This window comes from Danio aesculapii, chromosome 8, assembly GCF_903798145.1.
Source record: "Danio aesculapii chromosome 8, fDanAes4.1, whole genome shotgun sequence".
NCBI lineage: Eukaryota > Metazoa > Chordata > Actinopteri > Cypriniformes > Danionidae > Danio > Danio aesculapii.
In genome coordinates this window covers 46,174,058-46,194,291 of record NC_079442.1, presented here as the reverse complement: position 1 = coordinate 46,194,291, position 20,234 = coordinate 46,174,058, and the positions used below count along the sequence as shown (strand labels likewise).

At 34.7% G+C, this 20,234-nt stretch overlaps 1 protein-coding gene across 1 annotated transcript; it reads right to left on the bottom strand.

Moving 5' to 3' along the window:
• Window positions 1-1,224: 1,224 nt before the first annotated feature.
• On the bottom strand, window positions 1,225-16,366 carry gata1b (GATA binding protein 1b). Its single transcript, XM_056464487.1, has 6 exons — window positions 16,206-16,366; window positions 11,611-11,829; window positions 9,627-9,995; window positions 6,092-6,237; window positions 5,050-5,175; window positions 1,225-1,891 (listed from the first exon to the last, which is right to left on the bottom strand). The coding sequence occupies exons 1-6, from the start codon at window positions 16,213-16,215 to the stop codon at window positions 1,625-1,627; spliced, it is 1,137 nt and encodes a 378-aa protein (XP_056320462.1). The 5' UTR covers window positions 16,216-16,366; the 3' UTR covers window positions 1,225-1,624.
• Window positions 16,367-20,234: the final 3,868 nt, after the last annotated feature.

The window sequence follows — 20,234 nt, the reverse complement described above, 5'->3', positions numbered from 1 at the left end:
AACATTTTAAAAATTTTTGGAGCAAGATGCTAACGGTCTAATCCGATTGAATGATTTATGCTAAGCTAAGCTAAAAGTGTTCACACCATTCCCAGAGATGGGCTGAATGGATACAAAAAGTGATAAAACTCAACTTTTTCCAAATAAAACTAAATATTTACATGGAATTTTCAAATGGTGTAAAAAGCAATCGGTTGATTTTACTTAAAAAGGTGAGTAAACCTGTTGCCTCAAAATTAGGTAAATAAAATATGTGTATAATTAAAAAGTAAACAAAATTTCCCCATTTAAAGGAACACTCCATTTTTTGGCTAATTTTACAACTCAATTAGAGTTAAAAAGATTTTTTACCAAGAAGCAATTCAATTCTCTAAGCTACACTAAGCTAAGCTAAAAGTGCGCCCACCAGACCCAGAGATTGGCTGAATGTATACAAAAAGTGATAAAACTCAACTTTTTACAAAATAAAACAAAATTATTTCTTTGAATCTTCAAGTGGTGTAAAAAGCGATCGGTTGACTCTACTTGAAAAACGTGAGTAAACCTGTTGCCTTAAAATGAGGTAAATGAAATATGCAGATAATTCAAAAGTAAAATACATTTTTTTTTAAGAAACACTCCATTTTTGGGGGAAATAGCCTAATTTTATAACTTCCTTAGAGCTAAAGAGTTGAGTTTTACAAAGCAAAAACAACTTTTTTGATTTTTGTTGAGCAAAATGCTAATGGTCTAATCCGATTTAATGATCTATGCTAAGCTAAGCTAGAAGTCCTCAGACCAGACCCAGAGATTGGCTAAATAGATTTAAAAACATGATATAACTCAACTCTTTACAAAATAATAAAAATAAATAAAATAATTAAAAATTATTTCCATGGAATTTTCAAGTGGTGTGAACTTGACTTTACTTAAAAAAAGTGAGTAAATTTGTTGCCTTAAAATTAGGTAAATAAAATATATGCATAATTAAAAAGTAAACTAAATATGTCACTTTTAAAGGAACACTCCATTTCTTGGGAAATAGTCTAATTTCAAAACTCCCTTAGAGTTAAAAAGTTGAGTTTTACAAAGCAAAAGCAACTCTTTTTTGAAATTTTTAAGCAAGATGCTAACGGTCTAATCCGATTTAATGATCTATGCTAAGCTAAGCTAAAAGTGCTCACGCTAGACACAAAGATTAGCTAAATGGATACAAAAAATGGTAAAACAACTTTTTAACTCTGAGCAAGTTGTAAAATTAGCCTAGTTGCAAAAAAAAGAGAGTTTAATCACTTTTTTTTAAGTACAGTCGAAGTCAAAATTTTTAACCCTTCTGTGACTTACTTTTTCTTTTTCAAATATTTCCCAAACGATGTTTAACAGAGCAAGGAATTTTTCACAGAATTTCCTATTATATTTTTACCTCAGGAGAAAGTGTTACTTGTTTTATTTCGGCAAGAAATACATTTTTTTAAACTATTTTAAGGTCAATATTATTATTACGGGAATATAAACAGGGAGGCTAATAATTCTGACTTCAACTGTGGCTAATCACTTTTGACAGTATCAATGTTTCCATGCCTGTAAGTCAGAATGCCATGCATTAAGTGTCTTCCGGAAACTCCTGGTCTCTGGTCAGTTTCAGTCACACGGTGCTGGGCAGAACAGCCGGTGAGGAGTGGTATGGGTAGGGCAGGTAGGCAGTGGATTGCCCAGAATGACTGTAAACCCCCAAAGCTGCTGGACTCTGAGAATACATGTCAAAATGCTGATCACACGCAGGAGTCTTGGAAAAATCACAATACAGATTCTCCTCCACAGTGCTGAACTTCTTTCCTTTCCTATTCTTGCTGGACACTTTACGGTTGCGCGTCTGAATGCCTTCCTTCTTCATAGCCAGCGGTCGGTTCACCTGAAGAAAGCCACTGAAACGGTCAGACAAAACTTCAAGAGTGCTGAAAAAGCTGATAGTCGCTTCCAGAAGTGAAAATTCTCTCCATTGGGTAATTGATTTTTAACATGACTGATACATTTTTAAAGACAGAGCTGCTTGGTAATTGATTGTACAGTTGAAGTCAAAATTATTAGCCCTCCCTGTATATTTTTTCTCCAATTTTCTCAACACATTTCTAAACTCATTAAAACTCATTTCAATTCCCTTTAAAGTGTAATATAACTAAAAATGGTCATAAACGAATATTTTCTCAGTTCAAATGAGAAGCGGCTTGGACCTGAAAACTGTATTATACATCACCGATACGTCACAACTTAACAAGCGGATAGTCATTAAGTCTTGTATCTTTGTCTTTTGGCTGACTTTCATAAACGTCTTTACCTAAAATCCCTTTATTGCATTCCAGGATCAAAAAAAAAGTAAGCGCAAATTGCCAGAATGATGACCATCGAGTCTGACGATTGAGCCTAAAGGCTGATTTAAAGCAACAGCACGTGACAGAAGGAGTATTCTCCATATTATTCTCCATATGTAAACCAACACATATCATTGATTCAGCATCTACGTTTAATGTTAAAGAGGTTTAATATGTATTAATTACATTATAAACCTTGCTATTTCGTTGGGGTGCAGTAAGTGCACTATTTAGGTGCAAACAGCCAAATTGCTTATCACTGCAAATCTCATCACGTAGCGTGTTGTTAGGACACGGGGTTATAATGTGACCTGCTCACCTAATGTTTACGTTTGTAATATTTATATTATTTGCCAACTAATAACACTGAATCTGCATCTCATTTTGAAGTCTGCTGCTGTCCACTGGAGGTCGCATTCAGTCACAGACGCATGATTTGAGAGTCTTTCTGAATGAATCAATGAAATACTGGGTTTTCCAAAAAAGGCAATTCGGGGTGCTGTATATTAACTGGTTAAACTGGCTTTGGGCGAGTTAAAAGAACCAAAACAAACACATTTTCAAAGCAGAATATCTGACTTTAGCATTGTTTTTCAGATAAACATGTTCACTTAGCATGTTTCTTAAATATCTGCAAACATATTATGCTATTTTTATGATGCAGATAAGTCAAAAACTTACATACAGCACCTTTAACTTTTAAAATAGCAAACCAGCCTAAACCTACATTTAGCTGTTGAGTAAATCAGAAGTTTATATGTTGACACAGCCTAAAAAGTGAAATTCTACTGAATGTTTTATTGTTTTTTTTTGGCAGCTGATTCACATATTGTTGTTATGCAAATCAGGCAATGGCGCAAATTCGACACAAACAAGATTGTTCTGCCAAGAAAATCAAAACTACGTGATGTTTATCTGCCATGAGTCTCTTTTCAATTGTGGGCTGAAGAACATTAATGCTAGTAATATAATAAAGTTGCTCTGCACTGTAACATTAGTGTGGCATGCAGAGAAACGGGTTTAGTTCAACCTATAAACCCATGTGCTGTTTAACAGAGAGAGGTTTAATATATTTTTATACATAACAGATTTAATAAGTCATTTCTAATAACTGATTTCTTTTATCTCTGCCATGATGACAGTAAATAATATTTTACTAGATATTTTTCAAGATGCTAGTATTCAGCTTAAAGTGACATTTAAAGGCTTAACTATACAAGTTAATTGGACAACATCGGTTTGTTTTGTAGCTAATCAAGAGGAAAAAAATCATAATGTGGCTTATAGTTATGACCTAAGCATATTTTACATTTAATAAATAGATATTCCAGTCAAACTAAAAGAAATAAGACTTTCCCAAGAAGAAAACATTGAGGAAATACTGTAAAAATGTCATTACTCAGTTAAACATCACTTGGAAAATATTTTTAAAAGAATAAAAATTTCACAGGAGGGCTAATCATTTGATATTCAACTGTGTGCTATGTGCAATAATTTGCTGGGTGCAGTTTAACTTAATGGCGACCGGTTTCACTAATAACAAGGGTTTCTGAATTCTGTATACGTCTGTTTTAGTGTTGAACCTGGAAACAAAAACTCATGGGTCAAGCACTGCATGCAAAACTGCATAATCCCCAACTGTGTAATATGCAAAAACAATATGTGACCAATGAACTATGTGTGAATTAACAAAAAAACAGCAAAGCTTTGAGATTCTGAAGTAGACATTTTACTATCCCAAGATATCACAGGATTTTGTGAATTGCAGTTCACCCAAAAATGATAATTCTGTCATCATTTACTCACTGTCCATTTGTTGCAGACATGTTTGAGTTTTCTCTTCTGTAGAACACAAAAGAAGATATTTCGAAGAATGTTGCAAAGCAAAAGCCATTGACTTTCATAGTATTTTTTGTTCCTGCTATGGATGTCAATGGCTGTTTTCTCTCAAAATTCTTCAGAATATCTTCTTTTGTGTTCAACAGAAGAGAGAAATTCAGAAAATGTTTGCAACGACTCGAGGTTGAGTAAATGTGAATTTCTTTGGTTAAAGGGATATTTCACGCTTAAATGAAAATTCTGCCATCATTTACGTGTAACAAAGCGGTTTGAGTTTTTTTTTTCTGTCGAACATAAAAATAAGTTCTTTTAAAAATGTTAGCAACCTGTAACCATTGACTTCTATAGTAGGAAAAACAAATACCATGGAGGTCAATGGTTACAGGTTTCAGCATTTTTAAAAATATATTCTTATATGTTCAACAGAAGATCAATCATTTACTTGTCACAAGCCGGTTTGAGTTTATTTCTTCTGTTGAACACAAAAGAAGATATTTAGAAAAATGATGAAAACCTGTAACCATTGACTCCCATAGTATTTGTTTTCCAACCTTTTCAAAATACTTCTTTTGTGCTTGACAGAAAAAAGAAACTCCAACAGGTTTGTGACAAGTAAACGATAAGTAAATGATGGCAGAATTTATTTCTGTGGTTGAACTATCCCTTTAAGTGGCTGAGGTTACATTATAATGGCAACATGGTGAAAGTAGCATGCCTAGATTTATACTACATACTGTATAGTCAAAGTTTAGTTCCAGTTGTGAGGGTAAATCTGAGAACTTTTCACATTAAGAATGATGCACCATAGCTTTTACTTAATGAAATGAAACAGTGAATCAAATCAAACAGTAGAGATGCTCACATTGTGAAGCTTGAAGTAGAGTCCGCAAGCGTTGCAGACGGGCTCTCCGCTGGAGTTGCGTCTCCACAATGTGGTTGTACTGGTCTGACAGTTGGCACATAGAGTTCCTATTCGCTTACTGACAACCTGCAAAAAGACAGATTTTTTAATATGATTCTACAGTAACACTTCAGTTTAAAGGGTATTCACTTTTAAAGGGGGTTTAATCACAGTTGTGTGGGAACAGTGTGTGAATATAACCAGTCTCTAATGCTAAAAGTTCATTAATTAAATTGTTTTATAATCAAACTTTATGAAAACAGTCAGCAGAAACACTTTGACTGACATTCTTCCTTTGTCTGGCTGCTTCTCACTCAGGGCTGTTTTATGGTAATGAGGCAGATATCATCAGTGATGGGCGGAGCTTTCCTGCTCTGATGACATTCTAACCTTATCAGAGATGGAAATCCCCGCCCATAAGTGATGATCTCTGCCTCGTTACCATGAAACAGCCCTGAGTGAGAAGCAGCCGTCCGCCACTGGCTTATAACCTGCCTATTATTAAGGTATTTTCTGTTTATAAGTAATTATAGAGTAAACATTCTGCATGCTCTTATTATATATCCTTAATCCTACCTAATACATACACCCAACTACTACAATAATAACTATTAATAATAATAAGCAGTGCATTATGAGTTTACTGAGGCAAAATCTTAGTTAATGGTTTGTTGATGGTGAGAGTTGTACCATAAAATAAAATGTGACTGAAATTACTACTGTTGTTCAGCAAGGATGCATTAAACTGATAAAAAGTATCAATAAAAACATTTAAAAATTGATATTTCAAATAAATAGTTATTGTAAAAATGCATTTTAAGCACAAAAATATGAACTGTACATATTAGAATATATTCTGAAGGATCATGTGAGATTAAACACTGGAGTAACTCAGCTTTGCATTACAGGAATAAATTATAGTGTGAAACTATTTTGCATTTACATAGAAAAATGTACTTTAAATCATAATAGTATCAATGAAGTGAGTATGTGTGAGGTGTACCGGTCTCTTTTTGGGTCGGATGAGGGGTCTGTTCTGTCCGTTCATCTTATGGTACAGTCCGCAGGCATTGCAGAGGTAGTGGCCTGTTCCATCACGCCGCCACAGAGGGGTGGCAGTGGCTCCGCAGTTCACACACTCACGTGCATCTGCCACCACAGAACACATTTAAATCATCGTAATCCAAAATCATCAGAATTATACAATTAAATCAGCGCTGTTAAGCTCAGAATAATTAGCCCTCCTGTCTATTTTTAACCCAATTTCTGTTTGGAAATGGAAATAAGATTTTTTTCAACACATGTCTAAACATCATAGTTTTAATAACTCATTTCTAATAACGAATTTATTTTATCTTTGCCATGATGACAGTGAATAATATTTGACTAGATATTTCTCAAGATACTAGTATTCAGCCTTAAGTGACTTAGATTAATTAGGCAAGTCATTGTATAACGATGGTTTGTTCTGTAGACAATCAAAAACAAAAAAAAATGGCTTAAGGGGCTAATAATATTGACCTAAAAATGGTTTTACATTTTTTTTAAACTGCTTTTATTCTAGCTGAAAAACTGTGAAAATTTCCTTGCTCTGTTAAAGATCATTTGGGAAACATTTCAAAAGAAAAAAGCACAGGAAGGCGAATCATTTTGACTTTAACTGTATAAGGCTTCTAATCAGAGATGGATGTCATCTGACAGCTTGTTTAAAAGTAATTGATGTACTGGCGATTACACTATTTCAGAAATCAATCAGCTGATTTGAAAGACCTGAAGTGTAAAATCACAGAAGCATATAAAGCAGTTGAACCAAATTCATTCATCCATTCATTTTCCTTTGGCTTAGTCCCTTATTTATCAGGGATCACCACAGAAGAATAAACTGTCAACTATTCCAGCATATGTTTTACACAGTGGATGCCCTTCCAGCTGCAACCCAGTACTGGAAACACCCATACACTCCCGCATTCACACTCATACACTATGGCCAATTTAGGTCAACCAGTTCACCTATAGCGCATGTCTTTTGACAGTGGGGGAAACCGGAGCACCCGGAGGAAACCCACGCCAACACGGGGAGAACATGGAAACTCCACACAGAAATGCCAACTGGCTCAGCCGGGACTCCAACCCGTGACCTTCCTGCTGTGAGGCCACAGTGCTAACCCCTGCGCCACCGTGCCACCATTTGAACCAAACAGTATTGCAAAAATAACCAATTAAAAACATTCATTTTAAAGATTGCACACAGGTTTGACCACAAAATTGCTACAGGAAAAAAAGCTGTAGTGTTTCTTAATCTGTACTGTAAAACGGCAGTAGATCGAAAGGGAAATTTCCTGTAACTTTAGAAAAATAGATGTGTTGAAGCAAAAAAAAAACAATTTATATTCTTAAATTCCAGGAATACTCTCTGTGACTGATTACTCTCTATATTTATTTATTTATATTATTCATTCACTGAGTAATATCACTCCACCTGGTGCAGCTATTGTACAGCAACAGAGTTTCTGGACTACTACGCCAGAATGAGAGTATAGTTCCTAGCAATATAGGCCTTGAAAATAGTAATTTTTTCATTTTCAGTTTTATTAGACGATGTAACTTTAAAAGAAGACCTGAGCTTAAAATTATCTAAACTCTTTTAAAAATGGTTTAAAAATGGTTCAAGTCAACTGTTTAACTCTAGGAGACTTATAAAATGAAATGTGGTCGTGTTCGATTCCCAGCTCGAGGTCCTTTGTCGACCCTTCCCCTCTCTCTACTCCAAATACTTTCCTGTCAGTAACCTTCACTGTCCTGTGCACATTAAAGGTGAAAAACCCCCCAAAAAATATAAAAAATAAAATAAAAAATAAATATATTGTGTATATTTAGCTCCTAGCCTGACTGTATTATCCTGTTTACTTGTTTGTATATTTCCCATTATTTCCTACTGTATAGTTGAGATTGTATTTGTATGCGCTGATGAATTAAAATAAATGACAATTAATCAAAAAATGAATGAATTAAAAAAAAACAAAGCCTGCTTCAGGCTACAGAATAAACTACTGTTGTCTAATGACTTCCCCAAATTAACCTAACCTGCCTATTTAACCTAATTATGGTGGCTTGAGAAACTGCTATACTACATAAACTTCTTCTTCTTCTTCTTCTTCTTCTTCTTCTGAGACTAATTTCTATATGCCTCTCTAGAGCAGTGTTTCCCAACCCTGTTCCTGGAGGCACACCAACAGAACATATTTTGGATGTCTCCCTTATCTCACCCATTCACTTCAGGTTTTGGAGTCTCTTCTAATGTTCTGGTGAGTTGAGCTAATTCATGCTAGCAACATGCTAGCCACATGCTAATTACTGCTAAATTCATGCTAACAACATGCTAATTCATACTATAACCATGCTAATTTGTGTTAATTTGTCCAAGCAACACCTTAGCAACAACCTAGAACAGCATAGCAACCGCCAAACCACACCTTAGCAACCACCTATCAATCACCTATTAATGCCTTAGCAAACGCCTAGCAACCACTCAGAACACCCTAGCAACCACCTAGCAAGAGCTTAGCAACGACCTAGCAACACCTTAGCAACCGCCTAGAACACTCTAGCAACCACCTAGCAACGCCTTATAAACACTCAGAACAGCCTAGCAACTGCCTAGCAATGCCTTAGCAACCACTCAGAACACCCTAGCAACCACCTAGAACACCTTAGCAATCACCCAGCGATGCCTTAGAAAACAATCAGAACGGCCTAGCAGCCACCTAGCAACATCTCAGCAACCACATAAACACCTTATCAGTGCCTCAGGAACTACTCAGTACACACTAGCAAGGCCTTAGCAACCACTTAGTTCACCTTAGCAACTACCTAGCAACGCCTTAACAACCAGTCAAAACACCTTTGCAACCACCAAGCAACACCTTAGCGACCACTCAGAACCCCTAGCAACCACCTTACAAGAAACATGCCAATTCATACTAGAAACATGCTAATTTGTGTTAGCAACTGCCTAGCAACTACTCAGAACACCTTAGCAACCACCTAGCAACACCTTGGCAACCACTCAGAACCCCCTAGCAAGAAACATGCCAATTTATACTAGAAACATGGTAATTTTTGTTAGCAACTGCCTAGCAACTACTCAGAACACGGTAGCAGCTGCCTAGCAACCCTTTAGCAACCACTCAGAACTTCCTAGCAACCACCTAGCAAGAAAACATGCCAATTCATATTAGAAACATGCTAACATATGAAATTAACTATGCAAACTGTTTCAAGCTACTTCAATGATATAAACTTTGAAACTACTTCAAACATTCAGACTACGCTTTCTCAGGAGTTTATCTATGAACTTTACTTTTCTAGTTAAGACTTTAAATTGAATTAAGCTGAATACTAGTACCTTAAAAAGAAAAATAACTAGTAAAATATTACGTACTCTCGTCATGCTGTATGTAGTTCACGTATGACACCATGAATAAATAGTGTAACTTTATTTTTAACCCTTTCATCCACCAAATCCCCCATCTCCTCACCTAAAGGGGAGAAGCTCATCTTGGGTACAGTTGCGGGTGCGTAGAGAAGTGAGCTGCTGTAATCCTGCGTGTGTCCTCCATATGGGCTGTAGTGTGTTTTTGTGGAGTGTGAGTGCGGATACACACTGCTCAGCGATGAATTCAGAGGAAACAGTCCACCTCCAGGAGGACTCGATCGCTCCCCTTTTACACTCTCCTTCTGCTCCAGCCGGACAGAAGAGCTGCTGAAGGAGGAAGAGGGCGCTTTGGAAAACGCACTGCTGTGCCAGGATGATGGGGATGATGGGAAATAGCTGGTTAGAGAGGAGCCGCTTGAACCTTCCAGCCAGGACAGGTTTCCCAGGAAGGGTGACGAGTAAATGGGATACACTGAGGGAAAGGAAAGGAAGTGAAATCAGGGATTTTACTGTTTCTAAAATCAGCTTGAACCAAAAGTGTGATGTTTGATTGGAGATACAGTGATATAGTGTTTATTAGCTGCAGGAAATAATATTAATAATAATAAACTATTTTATATAGCGCCTTTAACTGTAGCATCTTAAAGTGCTTAATGTAAGGCAGGGATTCTCAACTGGTGAGCCGCAATCCTCAGCAATCCTGCAGGTGAGCCGTGAGGTAGCTTAAAATGAACTTAATTATTGTACTATAACTATTTGAATTCATTATTAAATACATTTTATATAAACATGATTGGTGTAATGGCATTTCCTGTTTTCTGTTATTGATTACTTCAGACTTCGTGCAAAATGAGTCTCACTGTAAAATACTGTGGCTGCACTTCCAAACGCTGCACGTCAACTAGGACTACATGCTCAGCTGTATAAAACTGTCACGCAAATGTAAAGGTAACGATGATTAGAGTTTTAACCAGTTCGCGCGTATCAGAGTCGCACATCTCTGTTGATTCACAAACTATGCGTGCTCTCTTTGTGTGAACTCTTCAAAATATCAGCATAGTTGTCCAAACTAGTATTTATAATGCGAGTGTTTTGTAATGCACACACGCCCATACTGGAGGATTCAGCAAGACTCTGTGGTGTTTTATTGAACAGCTGTTCACTACTGTCAGCGAACTCCAATAGTATCCTAAAAACCCAACCATCTTCAGATCGATGTGTTTCAACAGACTACAACAGTGTTTTTACTGTGTTTTTTAAATGGATATGATCAATAGATGTACAGTAGTCAGTCCAATTCAAAGCAGCGGCTTTTTGTCATGTTGTCCAGTTCAGGTTCATTTATTAAAAAAAAGGCCCAAATACTCTGAAATTGTTAAAAAATACCTGAAGAATTCAGGAAAGCTGAATCCGTGTGTGTTTAATTATTTTATATTCTATATTTAATTATATATACATATATACATATATATATATAAATATAGAATATATAATAATAATAATATATATATATATATATATATATATATATATATATATATATATATATATATATATATATATATATATATATATACACACACACACACATATATATATATATATATATATATATATACATATATATACATATATATATGCACACATATATAAACATACATACATATATATATATATATATATATACACACATTTATATATATAGATCTTGTTTTTTGTAAAATGCTGTAGAAAAAGAAGATAATAATAGTATAAGCAAAAGAAATGTTTTGCAAATAAATAAAGATTTAAAATAAGTATTTTCTCTAGACAATCAGTCTAGAGAAATCAGGGTGTTTCCTAGTACTGGGTTGCAGCTGGAAGGGGATCAGCTGCATAAAACATATGCTGGAATTGTTGGCGGTTCATTCCCATTAAATAAGGTACTAAGCTGAAGGAAAATGCATGAATGAACCTTCCAGCCACAGCTGTATCCCTTCTAGCAACAACCGGTTTAGGGGTAAGAGGATAGAAATTACAGAATGAAAATCATTAGCTCTATGGGACGTCCCCATAAGGATAGCTATACAAGTGTGTGTGTGACTGACCTGGGCTGTGCTGAAAGGCTGCAGTCGGCCGGCTGTGGACAGGGCTGCTGAACAGAGACGGCAGGCCGCTGTGATCTGCATCTGCGCAGGGGAACGTTGATGCCTCCTCACCGTGGAGCAGGAAACTGGAGTCAGGCGGGAAGGTGGGCATCACCTCTGAAGACCCCCAGCGAACCTGATCAACAGAGCTCTCCATGTCTGTCAGAAAGCCCTTCTGTACTGCATCACAAGAAAATAAACTACAGCGTGAATATTGAGTAATATTATACACAAAACATATACAGTTGAGGGCAAAACGATTAGCCCTTTTCCCTTTTCAAATATTTCTCAAGTGGAGTTTAATGGAGCAAGACATTTTTCACAGTATTTACAATAATATTTTGTTATTCTTGAGAAAGTCTGGTTTGTTTTATTTCAGCTAGAATAAAAGCAGTTTATAAATTGTTTTTAAAACCATTTTAAGGTCAATATTATTAACCCCCTTAAGCTATTTTTTTTAATTGTCTACAGAACAAACCATTGTTATGGAATGATTTGCCTAATTACCCTAACCCCCCTAATTAACCTGGTTTAGCCTATAAATGTCCCTTTAAGCTGAATACTAGTATCAGAGCTTCCCACACACAGACTTTACTTGGGCGGGCTGCCCAGGTATATAACAGCCGCTCAAGTATATTTAGTGATACTTTATTTATTACTATTATTACCATCCTTTTACACTTTATTGTATCCACCTAATAAAACCAAACATCTGCGATCGATTAAGTAATGGAAAAACCTCTCTCGTTTACCCGTTTTGTTCTGTGTGCGCGGGACCTGTCAGCACTTTCACAGACAGTCTCACATGCACTGCAGACCCACACAGATGCGCCTTTTTGGCACTTAATAATTCGTCTAATTTTCCTAAAATGTCTGGTATTTGGCTTTTGCTTTCTAAAGATGTTGTTCGTTAATAGTTTGCATTACCTTTTTACTTAAGCTGAGTTTCGTTTGTCTTTGCAGCTGACTGCACGTGCACAGTGGCGACAGCGAGAGAAACATTCAACAATTAGTTCTTGAATCTAAACGACTATATAGTTCACTTTATACCCAGAGAGGACGAAATGACTGGGCTAAACTGGCAGCAAAATATAAGTACACCATTAGTAATGGTTAATCAACGCATTTGCCTTATTTGATTAATCTGCACATTTTAATCTTGTAACTATTATAATTTTTTAGACATATTGCCTGTTTTTATTCCTTTTTCTGTCATTTATTTCTCATTTGCTGTATTCATTTATTCATTCATTTTCTTTTCGGCTTAGTCCCTTTATTAATCCGGGGTCGCCACAGTGGAATGAACCGCCAACTTATCCAGCATATGTTTTATGCAGCGGATGCCCTTCCAGCTGCAACCCATCACTGGGAAACATTCATACACACTCATTCACACACATACACTGCGGACAATTTAGCATACCCAATTCACCAGTACCACATGTCTTTGGGCTTGTGGGGGAAACCGGAGCACCTGGAGGAAACTCACGCGAAAACAGGGAGAACATTTAAACTCCACACAGAAATGCCAACTGACCCAGCAGAGGCTCGAACCAGCAATCTTCTTGCTATGAGGCGATCATGCTACTCACTGCGCCACCGTGAAGCCCTCTTTGGTGTATATTTTATTAATTTGATAATGTCATTAGGCTATATTACATCAGCTATTTTACATCTAAAGTGTTTTGGCATTTCAGTTTGCTTTGAACCTGAAAGTAATAATGAATAAAATTACTGTTAAAAATGAAATTATGTTTTATTTGTCGCATATAGTTAACTATTTATGTGATGCGGGTAAATGGCGTATCAATCCGGCTACCACGTCAAGTATATTTCAAACCTGCGGGAAGCACTGAGTATCTTAAAAAATATCTAGTCAAATATTATTTACTGTCATCATGGCAAAGATAAAAGAAATCAATTATTAGAAATGAGTTATAAAAACTATTATGTTTAAAATTTGTTGAAAAAAATCTCTCCCTTAAACAGAACTTGGGAAAAAAATAAAATAATTTATTTAACAGGAGGGATAATAATTCAACTGTATGTACACATATATTCCATGTTTTCAGGTCTTAAATATTAAATATTAGGCTAAATGTTATATATATATATATATATATATATATATATATATATATATATATATATATATATATATATATATATATATATATATATACGTAAAAAATTTGAAAGTAATATTCTAAGATATAGAAAGTAATATCTTAAGTCTGAATATTGGAACGTGGCATATTTGATATTGTCATATTGTCAATTTTGTCTTTTTCTTATTTTGTATTACTTTCCAGATTATGCTTTGTATTAATAAAAAACTAGAAATGTAAACCTGATTATATGAAAGAATAATCAAAATGATAAACATTTTCTAGTATATAATTACTGAATAAACGCTGTGCTACATCTGACTGATCACACTATTTACCTTTATCTTTAAGATTCTTTTCACCAGCATGGACCACGCCACACTTTGAGCTAGACTTTATTGTAGGGATGAAGATGATGGTAAGAGAACAGTGGGATGAAAGGGAGGAGAAGTAAGAGCATAAACAGTGAACAGGTAGGTAGGTTGATCGGGCATCCTACGATGATGCCCAGAGACTCAGAGCGGGGGTACCGTCTCTGTAGTATTTTTGGTAGAGTGATTGGACCCCCTGATTCAACCTAGGAGTGAAGAGAGAGTTGTAGGATTGTGAATGGGAAGCGAGAGAACAGAAGGAGGGTGGGTGGATTCGAAAGAACGAGAAGAACAGTGCTAGAGGGCTGGTCTGCCTTAAATAATTTTTAGGAAGTAGGTGATTGGTAAAGGAGACAAAGTGAGGTGCCGAAACTTTGTTAACAAGTTAACTCCATTTAACACATTTTAATACGTATTTCTTTCATTTTTATTCAATATTTTATTTTTATTCGCCAACAGCATTTTGATTAATCACTGCTCTGTCAGAGAGAGTGGTCGAGCTCAAGAGCATCAAATGTGAAGCTGTCTTGAAGGGGATACAACAATACTTAATATTTTTAGATTACTGTGAGGGGTAGGTATTACTAAAATACAATTTAATGGGTAATTTAATAAACAATATGAATAAAACTCTGTATAATCACTGTTTTCACATTACTGTGACTGTTGGGTTTAGGATTCACATTTTAATCCGTTTTTATATCATGTTTATTCTTAGTTTTATTCACATTTTTTGTTTTTTTTTGATTTCCAGAGTTCCCACAATTTCATCAACAGCAGATTCAAGAAAGCACCATTAGTTTTAAATACAGCTGTAATGCATTCCCCAACTGTACTTAATATTTCACTTAGGCTAAATATTTATGTTAAAAATGTCAGAGTAGGGCAGCACGGTGGCTCAGTGGTTAGCACTGTTACCTCAGAGCAAGAAGGTTGCTGGTTCGAGTCCTGGTAGGGTCAGTTGGCATTTCTGTGTGGAGTTTGCATGTTCTCCCAGTGTTGGCTTGGGTGCTCCGGTTTCCCCCATTGTCCAAAGACATGCGCTATAGGTGAATTGAATAAGCTAAATTGGCTTTAGTGTATGTGTGTGAAAGTGAGTGTATGGGTGTTTCCCAGTGGGTTGCAGCTAGAAGAGCACTGCGTCCACTGCGTAAAACATATGCTGGATAAGTTAGCGGTTCATTCCGCTGTGGCGACCCCTGATTAATGAAGGGACTAAGCCAAATGAATGAATGCTTTTTTTTTTTTTTTTTTATGAACCATTTTCAGCAGTCATGTTCAAAGACCTTTAATAAAATTTGCTGAATTAAATACTGATGATATTCAAATGCGGTTTCTGAAATTGATTGATTATGATTAAATGTAAATGTAAAATTTGTAAATATGATTAAATGTGCATTATTTGTCAGTGTTATTGTATAAGTTTTCAATTAAATAATTTTTAATTTCAGAATTTCAAAGTTTTTTTTGTTCTGTTTTGAACAATTGAGTACAACTGTTGAAATAAAAACCACAAACAATTTTTATTTCAAATTTAATTCAAGCACTTTTAAGGACCTGTGAGTGTTTTAAGCACTGTCTGAAACGTTCAAGAAGTGTGGTAACTCTGGATTTGTTTACTTTTCTTACGTTTAGTATTTTAAATTACCATTTATTATGAAATATGTTATAAACTTGCTTTGCCTACACAAAATAAAAATTACAAATATCTTTTACAACCTGCTGAGTTATTTCTTACAATAACAAAATGGTTTAAGCCTCTGGTTTTCAGCTTTACACTCAATTACCTGTTCTAACCCTGAACACAATCACATTGACTATGTACACAGAACAATATTTACATTCAAAATCAGAAATCCCCATCTACAAACGACTTAAATAAACAGATTAAAAGAAGTGTGACTGCTCTGAAGCACAAAACACAACCGCAGAGACAATCAGTCATCTAGCAGAAAGAAATGCAGAAGCGGATGACTCTACAAACACCATAAGCATCACTTGCATTGTTTGATTTGCTAATTGAGCCGTAGATAAGGTGATGTAGATGTGATTGTTAGCAGATGAAAATCAGTCATACCTGAGCTCATGTCTGAAGGACAGGTGTCTGGTGAAGAAGAGTTATCGCTGGGTCACAACTTTATGACTGCAGCTTTCTGAGCTCTGGCACTGTGGCTGATTGAGGTTTGACATGTGGAGATGGTGGGCGGAGCCACAGAGAGACCTCCACTTCACTAGTGTACGGCACGTCTGGAAATATTCCACATCATTTGAAAATATAATAAAAGTCTGCATTGCAAATTAACATGCAAAACCAACAAGGAGGAAAAAAAACACTAACACTGAACTACTCTACTAAAGCACAAAGACACGGGGTCCTATGAGGAAGAAAGTGTATAAATGTACAGTGCTCGACATAAATGAGTACACCCCATTTTGAAAATTAATATTTATATAAATTTCTCAGTGAATATAGGTCATGTATTTTGGTGCATTTGAACAAAACAGATTTACAGATATATTAAAATAATATTTCAGTCACCAAACATCTTTAGAAATTGACAGATGATACAGTTAAATTCATGCAGAAATATAATTACAAACTACAAAATTTCACCAAAGTTTTATAACTTTTTTGTTTCTCTTGAGTTTTTTGCTCTTTTTACACTTTTTTATTCAATATTTTTCCCTAACATAAAATTTGGGTGGACTAATTTTGGACTGTTATCGTAAGTTTTGTTAGAGAAGCTCCAGATTTGGCTTCATTACTGGCTAATCTAATGTATATGCACAAATATAATATTGTAAAGTTTCCTATAGAAAATATTCATTTAAATGAGAGATTTGTGAGGGGTTTACTCGTATATGTTGAGCACTGTTTATTTGAGTTAATTCTCAAGTCTTATATCTGCTTACATAAAATGTAATTTTTTTTAATGCAATAATGTGTCTTTAATGTTTAAAGTTGGTGAAAATAAAAAATCTAAATACAGGTCGGATGGCACAGTGGTTAGCACTGTCTCCTCAGAAAAAGGTCACTGGTTCGAGTCTCGGCTGAGTCAGTTGGCATTTCTGTGTGGAGTTTGCATGTGCTTTCTTCCGGGTGCTCCGATTTCCCCCACAGTCCAAACACATGCGGCATAGCTGAATTGAATAAACTAAATTGGCTGTAGTGTATGAGTGTGTGTGTGTGTGTGAGAATGAGTGTGCATGGGTGTTTCCCAGTACTGGGTTGCAGCTGGAAGGGCATCCGCACCATAAAACATATGCTGGATAAGTTAGCGGTTCATTCCGCTGTGGCGACCCCTGATGATTAAAGGGACTAAGCCGAAGGTCAATTTAAGTCATTTAGCTTTAGATAAATAAGATTTATTTAAAAATATATCAGAATTATTATTTAATAAATATTGATAAAATGAGAAAAAAATTAATAAATCAAAATAATTATGACCTGTACTATATATATATATATATATATATATATATATATATATATATATATATATATATATATATATATATATATATATATATATATATAGGGGTCGGTAGGATTTTTAAATGTCTTAAAATAAGCTTTTCCTGCTCACCAAGGCTGCATTTATTTGATCAAAACTACTGCACAAATTGTGAAATTGTGAAATGTTATCGCACAATAAAATAACTGTTCAAAAGTAGTTTATCATTTAATTCAATCATTTACTCCAGTGGGCGTCAGGGTGGCACAGTGCATAGCACGATCACCTCACAGCAAGAAGGTCGCTAGTTCGAGCCACGGCTGGGTCTGTTGGCATTTCTGTGTGGAGTTTGCATGTTCCCGCCGTGTTCGCATGGGTTTCCTCTGGGTGCTCCCGTGTCCCCCACACCCCAAAAACATGCACTATCTGTGAATTGGGTAAGCTAAATTGGCCGTGGTGTATGTGTGTGAATGCAGGAGTGTATGGGTGTTTCCTGGTGATGGGTTGCAGCTGGAAGGGCATCCGCCCCGGATTGATAAAGAGACTAAGCCGAAAGGAAAATGAATAAATGAATTTATTCCAGTGATTTTAAAGATGAATTCATCTTTATTACTCAAGTCTTTAGAGTCACATGATCTTCCAGAAATCACTCTCATATTAATTATTATTATTAATGGTAACAGTAATAAAAGCAATAATGACTGGAGTAATAATTTCATTTGAAACTACATACAATAAGAAAGCAGTTAATTAAAATTAAGAAATATTTAACAATTAATTTTTTTAAAAATAAATGCCGCCTTGATGAACAGAATAATTTTCTTAAAAAAATTTTTTACAGCAAACTTTTGACCGGTAGTGTGTGTGTGTGTGTGTGTGTGTGTGTGTATGTATATATATATATATATATATATATATATATATATATATATATATATATATATATATATATATATATATATATATATATATATATATATATATATAAATATATATATATATATATATATATATATATATATATATATAAATAAATAAATATTGAATAATAATATACCACAGAAAAAATAATACATTAAAAATAAGTTATTATATTTTAACAACAAACAAAAAAAAAAAAAAATGATTTGAAGAATACTGGTAAAGTATAAAATGTAAAATATATATTATCAAATAGTTTTTATCCTAAATTTGTCTGAAAATATAATATTTTTGGTGGAAATACCTTTTGACCTCTTAAAATGGGTCTCTTCTAAAATAATCATGCTAAAAACGCAATAATACTACAAATAATAATGCATATTTAATATTTTTTGCCCGAATAAATAAATAAACATTCTAACATAGAAACAACCAAACAACCAAAGCTAAACTCTGTCATTATTATTATTTACTCACCTCTACTGTGTGATTTTCCTTTATCTGCCAGTCACAAAAGAAGATATTTGGAAGAATCCTGAAATTCAAACAACATTCAAGCTTATTGACGCATTGGTTGTTGTTTTAAATACACATAGAAAAACGCAAGTGTAAATAAACATCCCTTAACTTACTATAAACTATGAATTTCAACGACTTAAAAAAAAATCTTGATAAAAGCCAAAAAGCACTGACAGAACAAAAGGGAAAGTGAAGCCAATAAAAGATGCAAAGCGCAGCTTAATATGTAACGTAAGAGGACAGTTGAGCTGATTGCGCTAATGCAAATAGAGACAAGTGCAGCGATCATTCCAAACACACAGAGCCTGACCACATGCACAGAGCAGGACCGTGGAAGTCATTTGTTAATCAAAGCGTACCGTTTTCTTTCCTTCTGTTCATTCAGTTTGAAGGGAAATTAGAGTAGGGAATTGTGCGGTGTGTTAGAGAGTGTTTTAGCTAAAAATGTAAAGTACAACGGACTGAAATACAACAGAAAGATGATTTATCTGTTCAAGTTGAAGGGATAGTTCACCCAAAACTGTTAATTCTGTCATCATTTACTCATTATATCCAATTTGAGCTTCTTTCTTCTGTTACTAAAAAACAAATACTAATACTATACTAAAACAAATACTATGGAAGTCAATGGTTACAGGTTTTCAGCATTTTTCAAAATATCTTCTTTTATGTTCAACAGAAAAAACAAACTCTTACCGGGTTGTGACAAGTGAATGATTCAGACTCGGGTTCTGTTGAACACAAAAGAAGATATTTTGAAAAATGCTGAAAACTTGTAACCATTGACTTCCATAGTATTTTTCCCTATATGAAAGTCAATTTTTGATATTATCATTTTCCAAAATAACTTATTTTGTGTTCAACAAAAGAAAAATAATGTGGTGAAACCACTTGAGAGAGAATAAATAGTAAGAAAAGCTTTTCAACAATGTGATGATCTTATATATTAGGCAAATTATGATAGAGAAATGAGGAGAATATGGTAAATTAACAGGGTTACAATAACTTAAAAGGATAGTTTGCCCAAAAATGAAAATGTACTCAGTATTTAGTCACGCTCAAACCTTTAATAGTTTATTTCATCTGTTAAACACAAAAGAAGATATTTTGAAAAATGCTGAAGACTTAAAACCATTGGCATCCATAGTAATTTTCCTACTATAGAATCAATGGTTACAGGCTTCTAACATATTCCAAAAGAACTTATTTTG